The sequence below is a fragment of the Prosopis cineraria genome, unplaced genomic scaffold (genome assembly GCF_029017545.1).
Source record: "Prosopis cineraria cultivar Desert tree isolate PC_DT_omini unplaced genomic scaffold, ASM2901754v1 PC2, whole genome shotgun sequence".
Taxonomy (NCBI): Eukaryota; Viridiplantae; Streptophyta; class Magnoliopsida; order Fabales; family Fabaceae; genus Prosopis; species Prosopis cineraria.
In genome coordinates this window covers 29,137,621-29,152,560 of record NW_026555333.1, presented here as the reverse complement: position 1 = coordinate 29,152,560, position 14,940 = coordinate 29,137,621, and the positions used below count along the sequence as shown (strand labels likewise).

Genomic DNA, 14,940 nt, shown 5'->3' with positions numbered 1-14,940 from the left:
CTTTTCTAATTAACAACCATGATTTTGCCCTTACCAAATCATAAAATAAAGTCATTTCTAGAAGCTCTACTAAGAAGTTTTCATGTCCTCGAGAAGGGTGATACAAAATGCCATGATCACTTACCTTCTCAAGTTGAACTCGTGCTGTCACTCTCTCCGCTATCCAATGTTCCAGAGCATCTTCTTACAATGACACCTCAATTGGCTCCAATGGAAACATTTGAAAGTAGAAAATCTGCATATTTATATCTATATCATATAACCCACAGAATTTTGCAAAATAATTAACTTATAACAAATTATATCTTAATTTACCCACATACTGCAAGAAGAAATAAGCATCCCCCAACAATTTTTTTGTGCCCATCCTTCTTCTCCCATGCTTTATATTCGGCTACCTGCTTTCCAAGCTCAAATAGTATAAAAGATGATTAATCATAATGTACAGTTCCTAAATTTAATCTGGACATGACTTTCAATTGTTTATCACTTATTCTGGAACTCGAACTTGGACAAAGAAAATTCCCTAAGCAATAGAGAATGAAGAGAAACTCAAATTTATCATTTTCTTTCCCCGAGAGTATCCTGTCCTTAATTACATTATAGGATACTTTTTTAAACTCCTTGTTTAATAACTTTAATTTATTCTTATCCCCATTTATATCAACTATCTCCCCATCATTAGGCAAGCCAAGTAAGGCATGAACTGCTTTGCCATTGATGACTTTCCTTTGACCTCTAATGAAAAGGGATGATGTAGGAGGATCAAATGCCTTCATCACTTCATCACATAAATCTCTAGGCAACTTGTGACATTTAATATTTAAAAGCTTACCAAATTCTATTCTATTAACCCTATCCCTTAAAGATTTTCACTTTTTGATATAATCAAAAACTTCCTTCATCTTTGTCGGAGAACACCTTGTCTCAAATGGAATCTGTCCAAGTAAAATAAGTCAGCACCATTACTTGAATTCATCACATTTTTCATGCTTGAGGTCAAAAACAATGTACCTCGTAAGCTTTTATACCAGCGTTTTCCTCCTTAGCCAGACGCTTATAATGATCTTGTTCTTCTGATGTCAACTTTTTCCATGCTACAACTACTTTTGCGTTGAGTTTTTTCAAATCATTTCCCTGGGTTGTATACTTGCCATGATATGCCCCTTTGAACTTGCTTAAACCAGAACAACTTTTTTGCCTTAAAGGATTTCCTTTTGTTTTAGCCATTATCCTGCACATTAACAATTAGGGTAAAAAACAAACTATTATTGAATGTATCTAATGTCATTAATGAATTCACAAAATAATACTATTAGATTTACCAAACATGAAATCTGAATTTTCTCCATAGAACATGTGAGGGTCAGGGAAAATCATAGTCACAGCCTCCCTAACTTCGCCAATTTTTTTGGTCAAGATTGCATTCGTCTTTTACACAAGCAAATTTTAAAGTCGAAAGAACCTTGCCAAACATTTATTTTATGAGGACATTATACGAGCTTTAATGTCAAATTAAGACTTTTCAACATTGATGTTTCTAAATTTCAGTACTCCTTCAACCATGTTTCAATACTAAAATTCCTTATTTGGCATTAATATTATTACAAGCTCTTTATTTATCATTCTCCCTTATTTTTAACTATTTTATTAGTTTATAATATCTTATCAACCTTTCTGCTACAATCTATATTTATGTTTTTCTTCTATTATGAAAAGGAAAGCTTTTCCAAATCTAGAGACCAAACACCAAACATGCCAATGTAGAACCTAAGTTTCAATGCAACACATGGAAGGAATCAAGGAAGAGTCCAAAGTCCTTGTTAAGTAGTGCCTTTCTCCCTTTTGTAACAGCCCTATGTTTTAAAAGAGCTAGCTCTGGGCTGATTTTCATTGCTTCTTGAAAGACACATAACCAAATGTTACAAATTTTCAGTTCATTGCCAGTATATGTGCTCGGCTAGCAAAAGAATAGGACAAAATAAATTCATCTTATAACATAAAAATACCAGACGAACAAAAGGCTTCTCACTCTTTCTTCTCAAATTCATGGCAAAATCATAGAATAGAGCAAAAAATTAGGTTTGAATATCGCATAAATATAAACAAATATGGAACTATTTTGGGATCACAAATCAATATTACTGCAATTTCTTCTCTTTTGCAAATACCTTACTGGAATGACACTAGGAAAAAAATGCACAATCAACAACAAACACAAAATCATTCTCACCCCCACCGAAGAACAAACCGAGGGATGGAAGGGGAGAGAGAGAGGCACCGAACCTGGAAGAAGAGAAGAGGGGGCACCGACCACAAAGCACTCACACCGAACTAAAAATGGGAGCAACAATAGAGGACCTCTCACCAGCAATTGCGCACCATTGGAGCTGATATAGAAAACTCGATCAACGACTAAGCAGCCGGCCGAGCTGAAATAGAGGAAGACGACAAGAAGGAGTAACCAAGGAAGACACTAAAGTAGAGAAGGAATAGGGCTCTCTCATGCGCAGTACCTTTGTTTTGAACTCAGGGGCATTTTTGACAATTCAATGTTTTTTAATCCCCATTAAGGACCACGGTCCTTATTTGGGATTTCTATTTTTCAGAATCCCTAATTGAAATTAATATCCTTAGGGGGTCCTTAACTGTCATTCTCCTAAAGATTAAAGTTAGTACAATCATCCGCAAGAAACTAAGGGTGTTGGACAGCTCACGGCTGTATCCTACTGGTGTGCGCGTGAGTTTCTTTTCACCGTTAGCTAGCTAGCCCCATGTTCTATGTTTAGCTTCATTTTCTTTCTCTCCTCATTTTTCCTTTTTGCCGTCGGCATCAGCCTCCTTCTATTCATTGTTCAACGTCGCCCGATTCTCATCATACATTCATGGTAAGTTCTTTTTTCTTTGTTAAGCGTCTATATGTGTATTTTTTCCCCTCCTTTTCCATTCTTTCCTCTCTGTTTTTTATTTTTTATTTTTATGTCCATTTTTCTTGCTCCTTTCCCTTTTTTCCCTCTTTTATTTTGGTCAGTTTCCTTCAATCGGCTCCGATTCCTAGATCAAAAGCTAGTTCTGAATGTCTCAACCGGAGGCAACTCTTCAAAGAGCTATAAAATGAGCCCATAAGGTGTTGGGGCAATGGCTGAACCAGTCCAGATTTTGAATCATTGTGGCCCTCACCCGTCTACTGATCTCCCGTTCTTTATCTACACAATTTTCTTCGACCTCACAAAGATAATTGTGAGATTCACAACCTTTGACCCTGAGACAAAACCCAGAGCACCTGATGTTCGCATACATAAGAACTTGCCGCTTGAGTAATGCTGAGCCATGTTCGCATGCATAAGAACTTACCGCTTGAGTAATGCTGATCCTTGCTCATTTGTGTTTGTCTCTGCATATGTACAGATGTTACAGGGATTCAATTGGAAAATTGACTATCATGCCATTAAAAAAAATTAAAAACATGGCTTACATCGAGTTTCAGATGTTGTCTTTCATTACCTATCTATAAAAATTGGCTTTTATTTTACTGAGTTTCTCACTTTGTGTTCTCTCTTTCCTTCACGTGGTCCTATTTTTATGGCTTAGAAGAGTATGTTGATAGAGGAGATACGTGTTCCTATTTTTATGGCTTAGAAGAGTATGTTGACAGAGGAGATTAAATAAGAGAGGATAGAGGTAGGAATATTGGAAAAGTCATGAAGACTCTAACGTCAGAGCTAGTGATGCTTCTTGTGCATGACAGGCGATATTTTTAATGTGTCATGGCGTCAAAGACATGATCAATAGATTCTTTGGACAACTATTAATATTGATTAATGATTGGCAAAAATACCAAGATATTACATAAAAAAATTAGTTACTAAGATACTAAAAAAAAATTCAAGATGCTATAAAACCAAACATTGATTTGATAGGAATATACACAACTTCATTTGATTGAAGCCAATTTTTTCAACTTGGTTTGATTGAAGTCAATTTTCACTTTTCATTCACTACCTACCCCTACCCTAATCCATCATTAGTTAATCATTGATTTTATTAATATAATCATGATGATAAGATGATTATTTTTATGATTATTAAATTATTTTCTACAAAAAAATTGATGGGATAATCTTTGATGAAATGATGAGCTACTGACTAGATTCTTTTTATTTTATATCATTATAGAAGTAGAATAAATAATGATTTAAGAAATATAAAATAATAAAATGAGTAGATAATAACAAAAGGCTATTTTTTTAGAATAATTAAAGATTAAATATTTTTACATTAAAAACATAATAATCTATACATAATGGCTTTCTATGCCACATCTTGGTCTCCTTATAACACGGTGTAGTCACCTTTGTCTTGTGAGCTCTTTGTGTTGAGATTTTGATAATTCTATGATTGGTCCAATTTGTGGGGTATTCAAATCGAAAATAGGAGACTCCATAAGGAAGATCAAATGCTGTGGAGTCGCAAATATTTCATTTGAAGGCCCTCCATGTACAAATATTTAATCATTGTATTTGGCTACAAATAATAGTAGATCATCAAATAGAGAAGTGAATGAGCTAAATTGTTCAATATTTGAAGAGCTAAATTGGCGGGACAAGGATGATAGGGGCATGTGATGGGATTGAGTAAACAAGTTGTAAGAAGAAGGGCATCCTTAGCCTTATTCCACTTCATCTTCCCTGGCTAGCATCATGTGGTTGTGTAGACAAATAGCCTCCACGTCTCCTACTTTGTCTACCTTGAGGATTATGTGGGTGTGGCACATCTACTGCAGGTGGAGCAAGTTAAGAGATCATTGTGAAGCATTGTTCTCTTAACGCAAGTAATATGTTGCATTGGTCTTAACAAACCCTTTCTTGATAATCTATTATTGTTATTTGTGAAGAGTTTTGAAGACTTAACTTATATAAACCTTCTACTATATCTACCTGATATTAGTTAAAAAATATTAAGAAGTAGGAATATCAATTATAAAAATATAATGATAGTGAATACTTACTACAAAACCAATTACAACAATTCTTGAGCTAATCCACCTTCGAGTATGTCTCCAATACCATCGCATGTACTCGGATGTGCAATCTAATGGCTCGTTTGATATGAGAATCATATGGTTTCCAAATTATCTTATCCTTTGCCATTGCATCGAGCCAAAGTCTATATTGTTGCAATGCTATGGCACTAGGATCAGGTGGTCGCTCCATGTTTTTCCATCTTTGATTAATTTTTGCAACTTGTTAAATTTATATGATGAAATAAATAATATAAACTCACATTAATGAAATCCTAAAATAAGCATTACTTAAATCAAAGAGGGGGTATAAGAGGATAGATGTCTATTTGTGTATTTGGAGTTGGAGGTCCCTTTGGTCAAGCATTGAAAAGCGATCCCATGCTCATAAGTGAAGTAATGCTGAGCATCCACTTATCCCTTGCTCAATTAGGTTGGTGGCATTACATAACTTGTTATAAAGATGTGTTAATATTGCAGATCCTTATGAAAAGCAACCGGCTTGTTCAAAATTCCAAAGTAACAGAAGATACATTAAATAAACTTTATGACCTGACCTATCTAGCATTAAATACCTACCAATCAACCTAAGTATGTAAACTCTTGTGAATTGTTAGATTTATGCATCATTCATATCATCAAGGAGGTGGTAAAAGTGTTCAGCAAGCCAAGAAATTACAAGCCTTTGTTTTGACATTTTATCTTCTGGTAGTCTTATTCCAAGGAGCCATTCACAAACATTAAACAAATTCCAATTTGTTTTACTAGAGGCAGGAGTTTCAATACATGGAAGGCCTAATTGAAGAGCAAAATATTGTAAAGTTATTGTGTATTCACCATAAGTGGTATGAAATGTATGTATCTCAAGTCGCCACCTCTCAATAACTGCTAAGACTAGAGTTCAGTCATATTTGAATTGTCCTATTTTCACAACTCCATAAAATCTAGCTTGTTTAAGATACTCTATGATTTGTAGTGGTGGATCTATCAATCAATCCTCATATATAACTCTTCAAGTTCAAAGGATGCGATCGTGTTTAAAAAAATTAAAATTAATAAAATTGTCAAATATAATAATTTTAGACAAGATAAGGAGAAATGATATTTACATTGTCATTTCATATGGTTTGTGAAATATGTTATTCTTGTAAATATAAGAATGTATTTTCTTCTAGGCCTAGGTTAATAACTTGCATTAGTTGAGCCATTTATAAGTTATTGCAATGCAATTTAAAGAAATAAAGAAATTTCTAATAGCAAGAAGAATGTCAATTACAATTAACATACTTATCTATAATAATTAAAGTCAAATTCATTACAAATCATACAAATTAACTTCTATATGCTTGTTTATTTAGACAAGTAGAGAAATTATGACCCATTTGTCTACATAACCCACATTTATTTGGCTTAGTGGGTGTGGTCCAATCCATCTCATTATGTATGTGAGTTGAGTGAGGACAACCTCTTTATCTAATCATTGATGGGTTAAGAATCAAACTAGAAATATCAATTTCAAGCTAATGATTCCCATCTCCTATGGGATGAAACTCATTACTATTAGCTTGCCTCATATATTGTAAAGTGAAAATGGGATCTTCTAATTGTAAATGGTTTAAGCCAACACTAGCACATGCTACGATCACATACATGCATGGTTATTTTTTTTTTACTTGAAACTCTCTATAATCACATTTTTTCTCATTCAGACTAACCCTGCAACAACGTCCAAATTGATAAATTTAAATATTGTTTGGTCCTTACACCTCAAATAAGGTTTCCCTTTGATTAAAAGTGCAAACGATACAAGTTGATACAGCTTTTGTGGCCATTTCTAACTTCTTAATAATTGTTTTAGAAAACATTTGACCAACTACTATTTGTGCTTCAACTTGTTGGGCATGTTTAATAAAATAGTTATTCATCCAATACATAGTAGCCTTCAGAAGTCCTACAATTGATAGGCTTTAAAGACCTTTAAAAACACTATTCATGTATTCTGCTAGATTAATTGTCATTTGACAATAACACTGGCCTTCAATATCATATGCACACAACCACTTTTCTATTGGAAATTCACCTATCCATCTTACTGCTTGCTCATGGATCAATGCTATCTCGGCCAATTGTTGGTTAACAACATGACACTTATATGTATAACCTATATGTAATAAGAAACATATCATCAATAATTATATCATGATAGATTTGTGATTAAAAAAAATAATTGACTATACCAATGTGTATAAACTTTTCCTTTAACCAATTTATCCCATGTGCTTTGTGGAGGTTTGCAGCCATATGCCTTAAACAAAAAACATGGTATCCATTCTATGGTTACCACCCAACACGTAGATCCCCTAACTGCGGCCATTATTGAGTGATGCCTGTCAAAAATTAAACATATTCCATTTATGTCCTTTATGATGAATGTTCGAATATTATACAAGAACCAAGACCAATGATAGAACACATTGCATTATTTGTCAATGATAGAACACATTTGGTACCCACTTTTATTTGTCAATTAGGACCATTTTATTAATGATTTATCACCTTCAAGTGCACACATTGCATTAGATTTGGAACTTTGCCTAAGTTTCTAGGTTCAATGTATTAGGGGCATTTTGGTCCAAAAAAATGAACTTTTGAGAAAATGTACAAGAAAAATTGACAAAGTACATTTTATGTTCAGTTGATGAATGGTGAAATTATATTTTTAAAATTCATTTTAGTTTGGGAGTAATTAAATAAAAAAGTCAACACTTTCTTAAGTGTCTTAGTTTGTCCTAGTTTTTGGTTTGCCTTTGTGTGAAAATTTTTATATAATTTTGTGCAGCCTGAAACTTGGTTAATTTAATAAATTCTCTCTTTTAATTATGAATTTAATTCTAAACATGAATTAGATTTTATTATATCATATGCTATTTAATTGAATTATGTGATTTATGTGACATAAGTGGCATGTGACTTGTGCATCAATTAGGTAATTGAGGTCAACACTCCTTGAGGTCAATGGCTGATGGTTTGCACGTGAATTATGATTATTTTGAGGGGTTAAATCAGCTAAAATGATGTGGATGACACATGGGAAATTAGGCACACATTGGAATCATCTACAAACCAATAGGAAGTTGCCACCTTGCAAGTGTGACAAGGCTCCCATTTACATTTTAATTTCTTTTTCCTTATTTAAATTAAGCTTCAGCTGATGGGAGACACCAAGGAGTATGCCATTTTAAGCCCAAAATGAGATCCAACACATATCTCATTCATCTTCTACATTCTCTCTCTCTTGTTCATAGTGTTCTTCATTTTCTCTCTTTTGTTCTTCATTTTCCAGCACCCTAACCTCCATTTTCAGCCACCAAACCTCCACAAAACTCATACCATTCTTCTCCTCTCTTCATTTTCGTTCCATCCCTTCTATTTTCATAAGGATTGAAGCTCATTTCCATCATTCAAGAGCTATGAAGTTTGGCCTTCACAAGCAATCACTAGGGTTCTTGAAGATGAAGATTGGCTAAGTTTCTTTGTGGAATCCTAGAGAGATGAAGATGGAGGATGAGTCTTGAGCTTCAAATTGGCTAAGTTCTTTTGTTTCCTATCCTCTTCTCTTTTTACTAGATGGTTAGATTCCTTAATCTAGGGTTTAATCATCTTAGCTTATAAATTCTAATTTGAATTTGATGTTGATGTAAAGAGAGAGGATTGTTTCATTTTATTTCTTCCTTGGACAGCCATGACTGAATTTTGCCACTCTTTGTTTGGCACATAATCTTGTGTTTTTCAATTAGTGAATTTCTTGTGTTAATATTGCATAATCTTGTGGTGTTAATGCTTGTGTTGTTGAGTAGCTTGACATAATCTTGTGGTTGCTCAATTTATGTGTTTGACCATAGCTATTGAGAGAGGATTTTGAGTGAATCACTTGGCTAATGTCTTCACTAATTGGTTAATTGAACTAGGGACTTTAATCTAAAACCTAAGGAGGTTAGCTAAGTAGGTTAATTGGCTTAGGATAATTTTCTTAAGTCATGACAGCTTTAGTCAAGAGGAAAGGGAAGCTAAAATTAGCCTAATCATGAGAAGATAATGAGTCCAAAATCAACTAATCTCTAGGGTTCCATTATTGTGAAAAGGGAAGTTCATTTCACTCACTTTCACTAGCATTTTAATTACTTGCATATTAGGTAATTAGCTAGGTAACTAAATTCCTACAAACTTTGGTTGATTTATTTCACTAGATAACTTTCAATTAGACTTAAAACCATTCCTTGAGAGATGACCTAGGGTTGGCCCTATATTACATTAGGGTTAGCTTTAGTGTAATTTTGAAGATAAGCGACTAATTTCCTATCACTCAACCACAACAAATGCAAGGGTTCTAACATTTCTATCACCATCTTATGATATAGCCATAAGAAATGTACCCTTACATTTTCCATATAGAAAAATACCATCAATTTGGATAATGGCGTTTAAGTGTTCAAATGCATCAATGCATGACTTGAATGCCCAAAAAACATGCACAAACATTTCCATAGGTTGAACTTTAGAATTAACTTCTAAGCATAGCTTACTTTTAAATCTCACACATGATCCAGGCATGAAATGTTGGATTACGGCTAACCATCTTGGTAATAACAAGTATGAGCTCTCCTAATTACCAAAAGCCATTGCAACTGCTAACTGTCTAGCCTTCCATGCTTTCTTATATGACACTATATACCCAAATATGAATTGCATATGCTCAATTATTTTGGATAATTTCACATTTGGTTGATCAGTTTCCATTGCCATAATATAGGATGAGATGAGATCAGCATCTAGCTTAAGGTGGTCTTAACTTAATGAGATTGCTAAATAAGTATGATGCCTTGCATATTTTGTAATGTGCCATGATGTTCTATTTCCTTTTCTACAAGCCCTTAATCTCTAATTGCAACAACATTTATAATTTATATATTGATATTCTTTGTATTTATCACTTGAATGAAACATCTTGAACGTGAGATGAATTGGAACATAGTATAATTTAGTTGCACGTCTTAGTGCATGAGTATTTTTAAACACTTGACTGATGAAAAACCCCTGCCCATCATTGGGAGGTAAAGATCTCCTATTCCACTAAACTTAGGAGTCGCTGTTGACTTTATAATAATTTGTGAGAAGAAAGTTGAGGCAGCCTCTTCATTGTTCTCTTCAAAGGCATCATCATTATCATGGTCATCACCACCATTTATATAAAAATCATACTCATCTTCATCTTCAAAATCATCCATAATATCTGTAGACGGAGCTTGTGATGGAGATGGTACACTATTATTATTAATATTAAGGCAAGGGGGATCAAATGGATGGAAAATTTTTAAGTGCAATCTAAGCCTTCTTCCTTCTTCCATTGGTTATATGTCATTGCTTTTTGATGGAAATGAAGATCTAACGAAGTCTTCTAGTGGTTGCGATTCAAGGAGGTCATCAACTTCTACATTTGAAATGTGTGCAAATAGCTCTGGTTCCATCAATTGATTTGAGTATTACAAATTTATATGCCACATTTGTTTTATGTCATAATCATTCTTCAACTTACATGCCCAGTATCTTGGTGGATTTATACCTATTAGATATCTATATACTAGATTAGACACAATTTGATTGGAAGGAAGCTCTAGTGTTTGTCCAACATCTTGCTTTAGTTGGGCCAGAATAATATTTACATCAATCCTCATTATTCTCATATCATCATATTCAAATGTCACGCCATCTGAACCATTAAAAATTCAACCATTTGCAAATATACACACTAGCTCTTTTTTATCGTTCATTTTCCCTATATATTAAGAAAATTTTTTATTAATCAAATTAATATCAAGGAACCAAAAAATAATCTAATCCCTACACAATAAATCAAGCATCAAAGTATTTTTTTTTAATAACATTCAAGCATTCATATTTTAACACATGACTAATTTATAAATAAACTTATAACAGTAATTTATTTCATTTCCTTCTAAACTTATGTTTATATTTTTTACCTTGATAATGATTAAAGGCTAAATCATCATTAAACAATTAAAATTTTTTGAAAATAATTTTTTAAAATACTATTTCATAATTAATTAGATAAGTTTCTTGTATATTTGAACTAATCATTTCAAATTTTTTAAAAGAAGCCATTTGTAAAAACATAGCTACTTGTTAAAGATGTCTGTTTTTTTTTTTAACCAAAAAATTATATGCATATAAAATGGTTAGTATTTTTTTCCCTAGATTTACGAATCTTACATAAAATTATGTGTATATAATTTTTTTGTTAGTAAAGATAATTATTAGTTATTTAAAAGGTATCATATATATCTCATAATTAATTGTAAATGTTTTCTAATTTTTCCATACGTAGAAATAATGATTTTTAACAGACAGAGAAATTGATAATCCATACCCTCTCATTCAAGGAGTCCAAGGCACATGTCTTTTTCTACCTTTTTTTTTTTTACTAAACTCTAACTCATTACAATTTATTTTTTTTATTTACCTAATCTTATTGAAATTATAAAAAATGAAGATGCTAAAAAAAAACTACAAGAACTAAAGAAAAACTTAATCAAATTATAGAGATTGATGATTGTGTTTTTCTTTAATTTTATTGGTAAAAATATAAAACACATAATTTTAATTTAGAAAATCTACATTTTATTCATAGGCCTAATAATTCTTTCACGTCATTCCAAGAGTCAATCTTGCTAGTGTTATATATTAATTGATAAAATTAAAGGATATCCTTCCATTGAATGTAAGGGTAAGACTATAGAATAAAAAATCATTAAGTAATTTTTATTCTAAATTATTTCTAGGCTGAAGCATATTACTCAGATGCTTAAGCTGGAAGGAAAAACCAAAAAACAAAAAACAAAAATCCAAGAAATCTAAAAACACGTGGCACTAGAGACAAGTCCAAATTATAAAAATGACTAAACCCATGACATTTATTGTTGACCAAGTTTAATTAGCTTCATTAGCCACAAATATGGTCTACTTATAAGAAGAGAACATGCACGTCACCAGTTATATCTAATATATTAATTTTTTTAATGTACTGATATATTCATTTAATTCAAATAAAATTAAATGTAGATTAGCAACATATAATAATTAATTAACACACCGACATTCATCTTCCTCAACTTGAATCTTTCATCGAGGGTTTAATAAGAAGAAGCAAAATGGCTTGGAGTGAGAGGGAAAAATAGAAAATGTGACTTTAGTTTTAAGAAATAACTTTAGTTTTATAATTTTAATTTTTAAAATGTAAGAGCATATATTTTAAATGATTAAATTGAAATGAATTATATCAAACCAAAATTTAATGATTAATTTTCTATCAAGTAAAAATTATCATCATTGAGACACAACAAATGAAAATTTAAAAAGCAAATTTACAATCAAATCAAAATTACAGTCATAACATCATCAGACAACAATGCAAGGTTATAATAAAATAAATATTTACATGCATAAAAAAAATTATAAACATATATAAAAAATGAAACATTTTTTATCATAATCAAAATATTACTTCATATAATAGATGTACATACCTTTTTAAATTTGATGTCAAGATGAGAAAGATTTTTGAGAGCTAAGTAGAGACTGATGCAACATTTGTATAAAAAAGAAGTAAAGGAAAAAAAAGCTGCAAATGCTAGAATATGAAGAAAAGGAGAAGAAGAATTCATGTAATAATTGCACAGCTCATATTTATTTTCAAAACTTCTTAATTGTGGACACACATGGTATGAAATAAGGGAAGAAAAAAACACGTATGCTGATGAATAATACAACACAAAAATTTGTTCCACGAATCTATCCAGTTCAAGACTTGACACTGCATGTTTTCATACATGTCTTGTAACAAAATGTCATATCACAACAGCAATATTTTTTTTAAAAAAAATAAAGTTGGCAGAGCACGTAGAAAGTGGAGCTGGATGAATTTTTTTAACTTACAACTTGATATTGTAAAGGCCGAGTAAGAGTATATGTAAGCATATCAGACATTGATTTTCACAATTGTCTTTCCATGCATTTTTTTTTCTATATTCTTTGCCTTGGTACCATTTCACTTTTCTGACACAAAAAAGACAAAAAAAAGGTATTACCACGTGAAAGCCTTGTCTTGTCTTGTCTTGAATTTTCTATTATATATACTTTTTTGAGTCATAAAAATAGGATCACATGAAGGAAGGAGAGAAGACAAAGTGGGAAAGAATTTGATATATAAATTCAATAAGATAGAAGCCAATTTTTGTAGGTAAGTGATGCAAGAAAAAATTTAAAACTCAATGCCTATCAGGCCAAATTTTTAACTTATAATATCTTGATAAATATTTTTTAAAGTATAATATTTTAGAAAATATTTTTTTTTATAACATGATGGTCAATTTGCCGATTCAATCTTTCCATTGTGTTCTTCCAATAGCTAACAAGTTTGTGGTTCGTTGATTTAGCTGGCTTGTCGCCTTCTGTAGAAACGTTTTCATCAGATACTTAATATGAAGAGTCATGGTAAAAAACTTCGGCAACTAGTAAATTAATTAATTTTACATTGGTGCTTCTTCCAACCATAAGATTAATCTAATGGTCAGGATCTGAAACCGCGTCCATGTGGACCCCCTTCTCTTGCTTTTAGATTGCCTTCTTTTGTACTCACCATATACGCCACTTTCATTGCAGGCCACCACTCTGACCATTGGATTCCTGACCAAGTGCTTTCGAGGATCTGCGTTTACTAAAAGACCTTCCGCAACCGTAGAAGAGCTTTCTCACCGCTTCTCTCTTTCCCAACTTCGAGCAGCAACCAACAACTTTGACCATTATGTCTCGAGATTCCTCCGAGCGTTTCATATTCGAGAACGAGATCCTGTTTACGTGCCAGCTACACTACCCAAATCTGGTGTCCCTCCTTGGATTTTGCGACGATGAATTTAAGGATAAAATGATGGTGGTGTATGACTACCTGCTTAATGGATCCCTCCACCATCAACTTCACTTCACCAAAGGGATAGCAATTCACCGGCACTCTCGTGGAAGACAAGGCTAGATATCAGCATAGGAGTAGAACGTGCACTACACTACCTCCACGTTGGAACCAAGCGCACCATCGTCCATTGTGATGTAAAACCACATAACATTCTCTTGGACTAGCATTGGAATCCCAAACTAACAGATTTCGGCCTTTCTTTAAAAGGACCAAAATATTCATCCAAGGAAAAGGCCAAGGAGGCACCTTGGGATGCATAGACCCTGCGTACCTTCAAAGTTGTAAGATCTCAAGTAAATGCGACGTCTTTGGTTTTGGAATGCTTTTGGTAGTATTAATATGCCGAGAAAGCCTCCACACAATTCTGCGGATGCTTGTTGATGAATATGCTTCGCAATCTTTCAAAAGTATGGCTGAGAGCGTAAGGAGTCTTGAGGAAAAGGGAAATATTGGGAAAATAATTGACCCTAGTTTGGTCGGAGAGATAGCACCAGAATGTTGGAGATTGTATATGGACATTGCAACGAGTTGCACGAGAATAGATCCGGATGAGAGTCCAGACATGGGTGAAGTTGAAGTGCAGCTTGAACGTGCATTGCAACTACAACGGGAGGCAGATGCCCATCATAATTTCCACGCTTTCTTGATTTAAATTTCTTTCTCCTTCATTTTCTGTTTTTTATTTTTTTAATCTTTCTACCGTCCCAACTCCCAATTCTATCTTTCACTCCTTGGCGACTGCATAATTGTCTTCTTCCTATATTAATTAGTATAATTGTCTCAATAGGATACATTGAGGTTTATTTTTTAGATTAAACAATACAAGTTGTTATAAATTCAAGGGCATCTTGAGTTTATTAAGATTTATTCTATTTTG

General features: G+C 32.8%; 1 protein-coding gene and 1 long non-coding RNA gene across 2 annotated transcripts; both read left to right on the top strand.

Moving 5' to 3' along the window:
- The first annotated feature begins 2,827 nt into the window (after positions 1–2,827).
- Positions 2,828–3,532, top strand: LOC129302031 (uncharacterized). Its single transcript, XR_008591148.1, has 2 exons — positions 2,828–2,888; positions 3,032–3,532. It is a non-coding gene; the product is annotated as an uncharacterized LOC129302031 (long non-coding RNA).
- A 10,366-nt stretch (positions 3,533–13,898) lies between these two features.
- LOC129302696 (probable receptor-like protein kinase At2g23200) lies at positions 13,899–14,715 on the top strand. Its single transcript, XM_054941594.1, has 2 exons — positions 13,899–14,118; positions 14,228–14,715. The coding sequence occupies exons 1-2, from the start codon at positions 13,899–13,901 to the stop codon at positions 14,713–14,715; spliced, it is 708 nt and encodes a 235-aa protein (XP_054797569.1).
- The last annotated feature ends 225 nt before the right edge of the window (positions 14,716–14,940 follow it).

Excerpts from the sequence above, each read along its gene's own strand:
- LOC129302696 (XM_054941594.1), top strand. The coding sequence starts at position 13,899 with ATGTCTCGAGATTCCTCCGAGCGTTTCATATTCGAGAACGAGATCCTG. Across the intron at positions 14,119-14,227 it reads GCACTCTCGTGGAAGACAAG|CATTGGAATCCCAAACTAAC; the intron begins GCTAGATATCAG and ends CTCTTGGACTAG.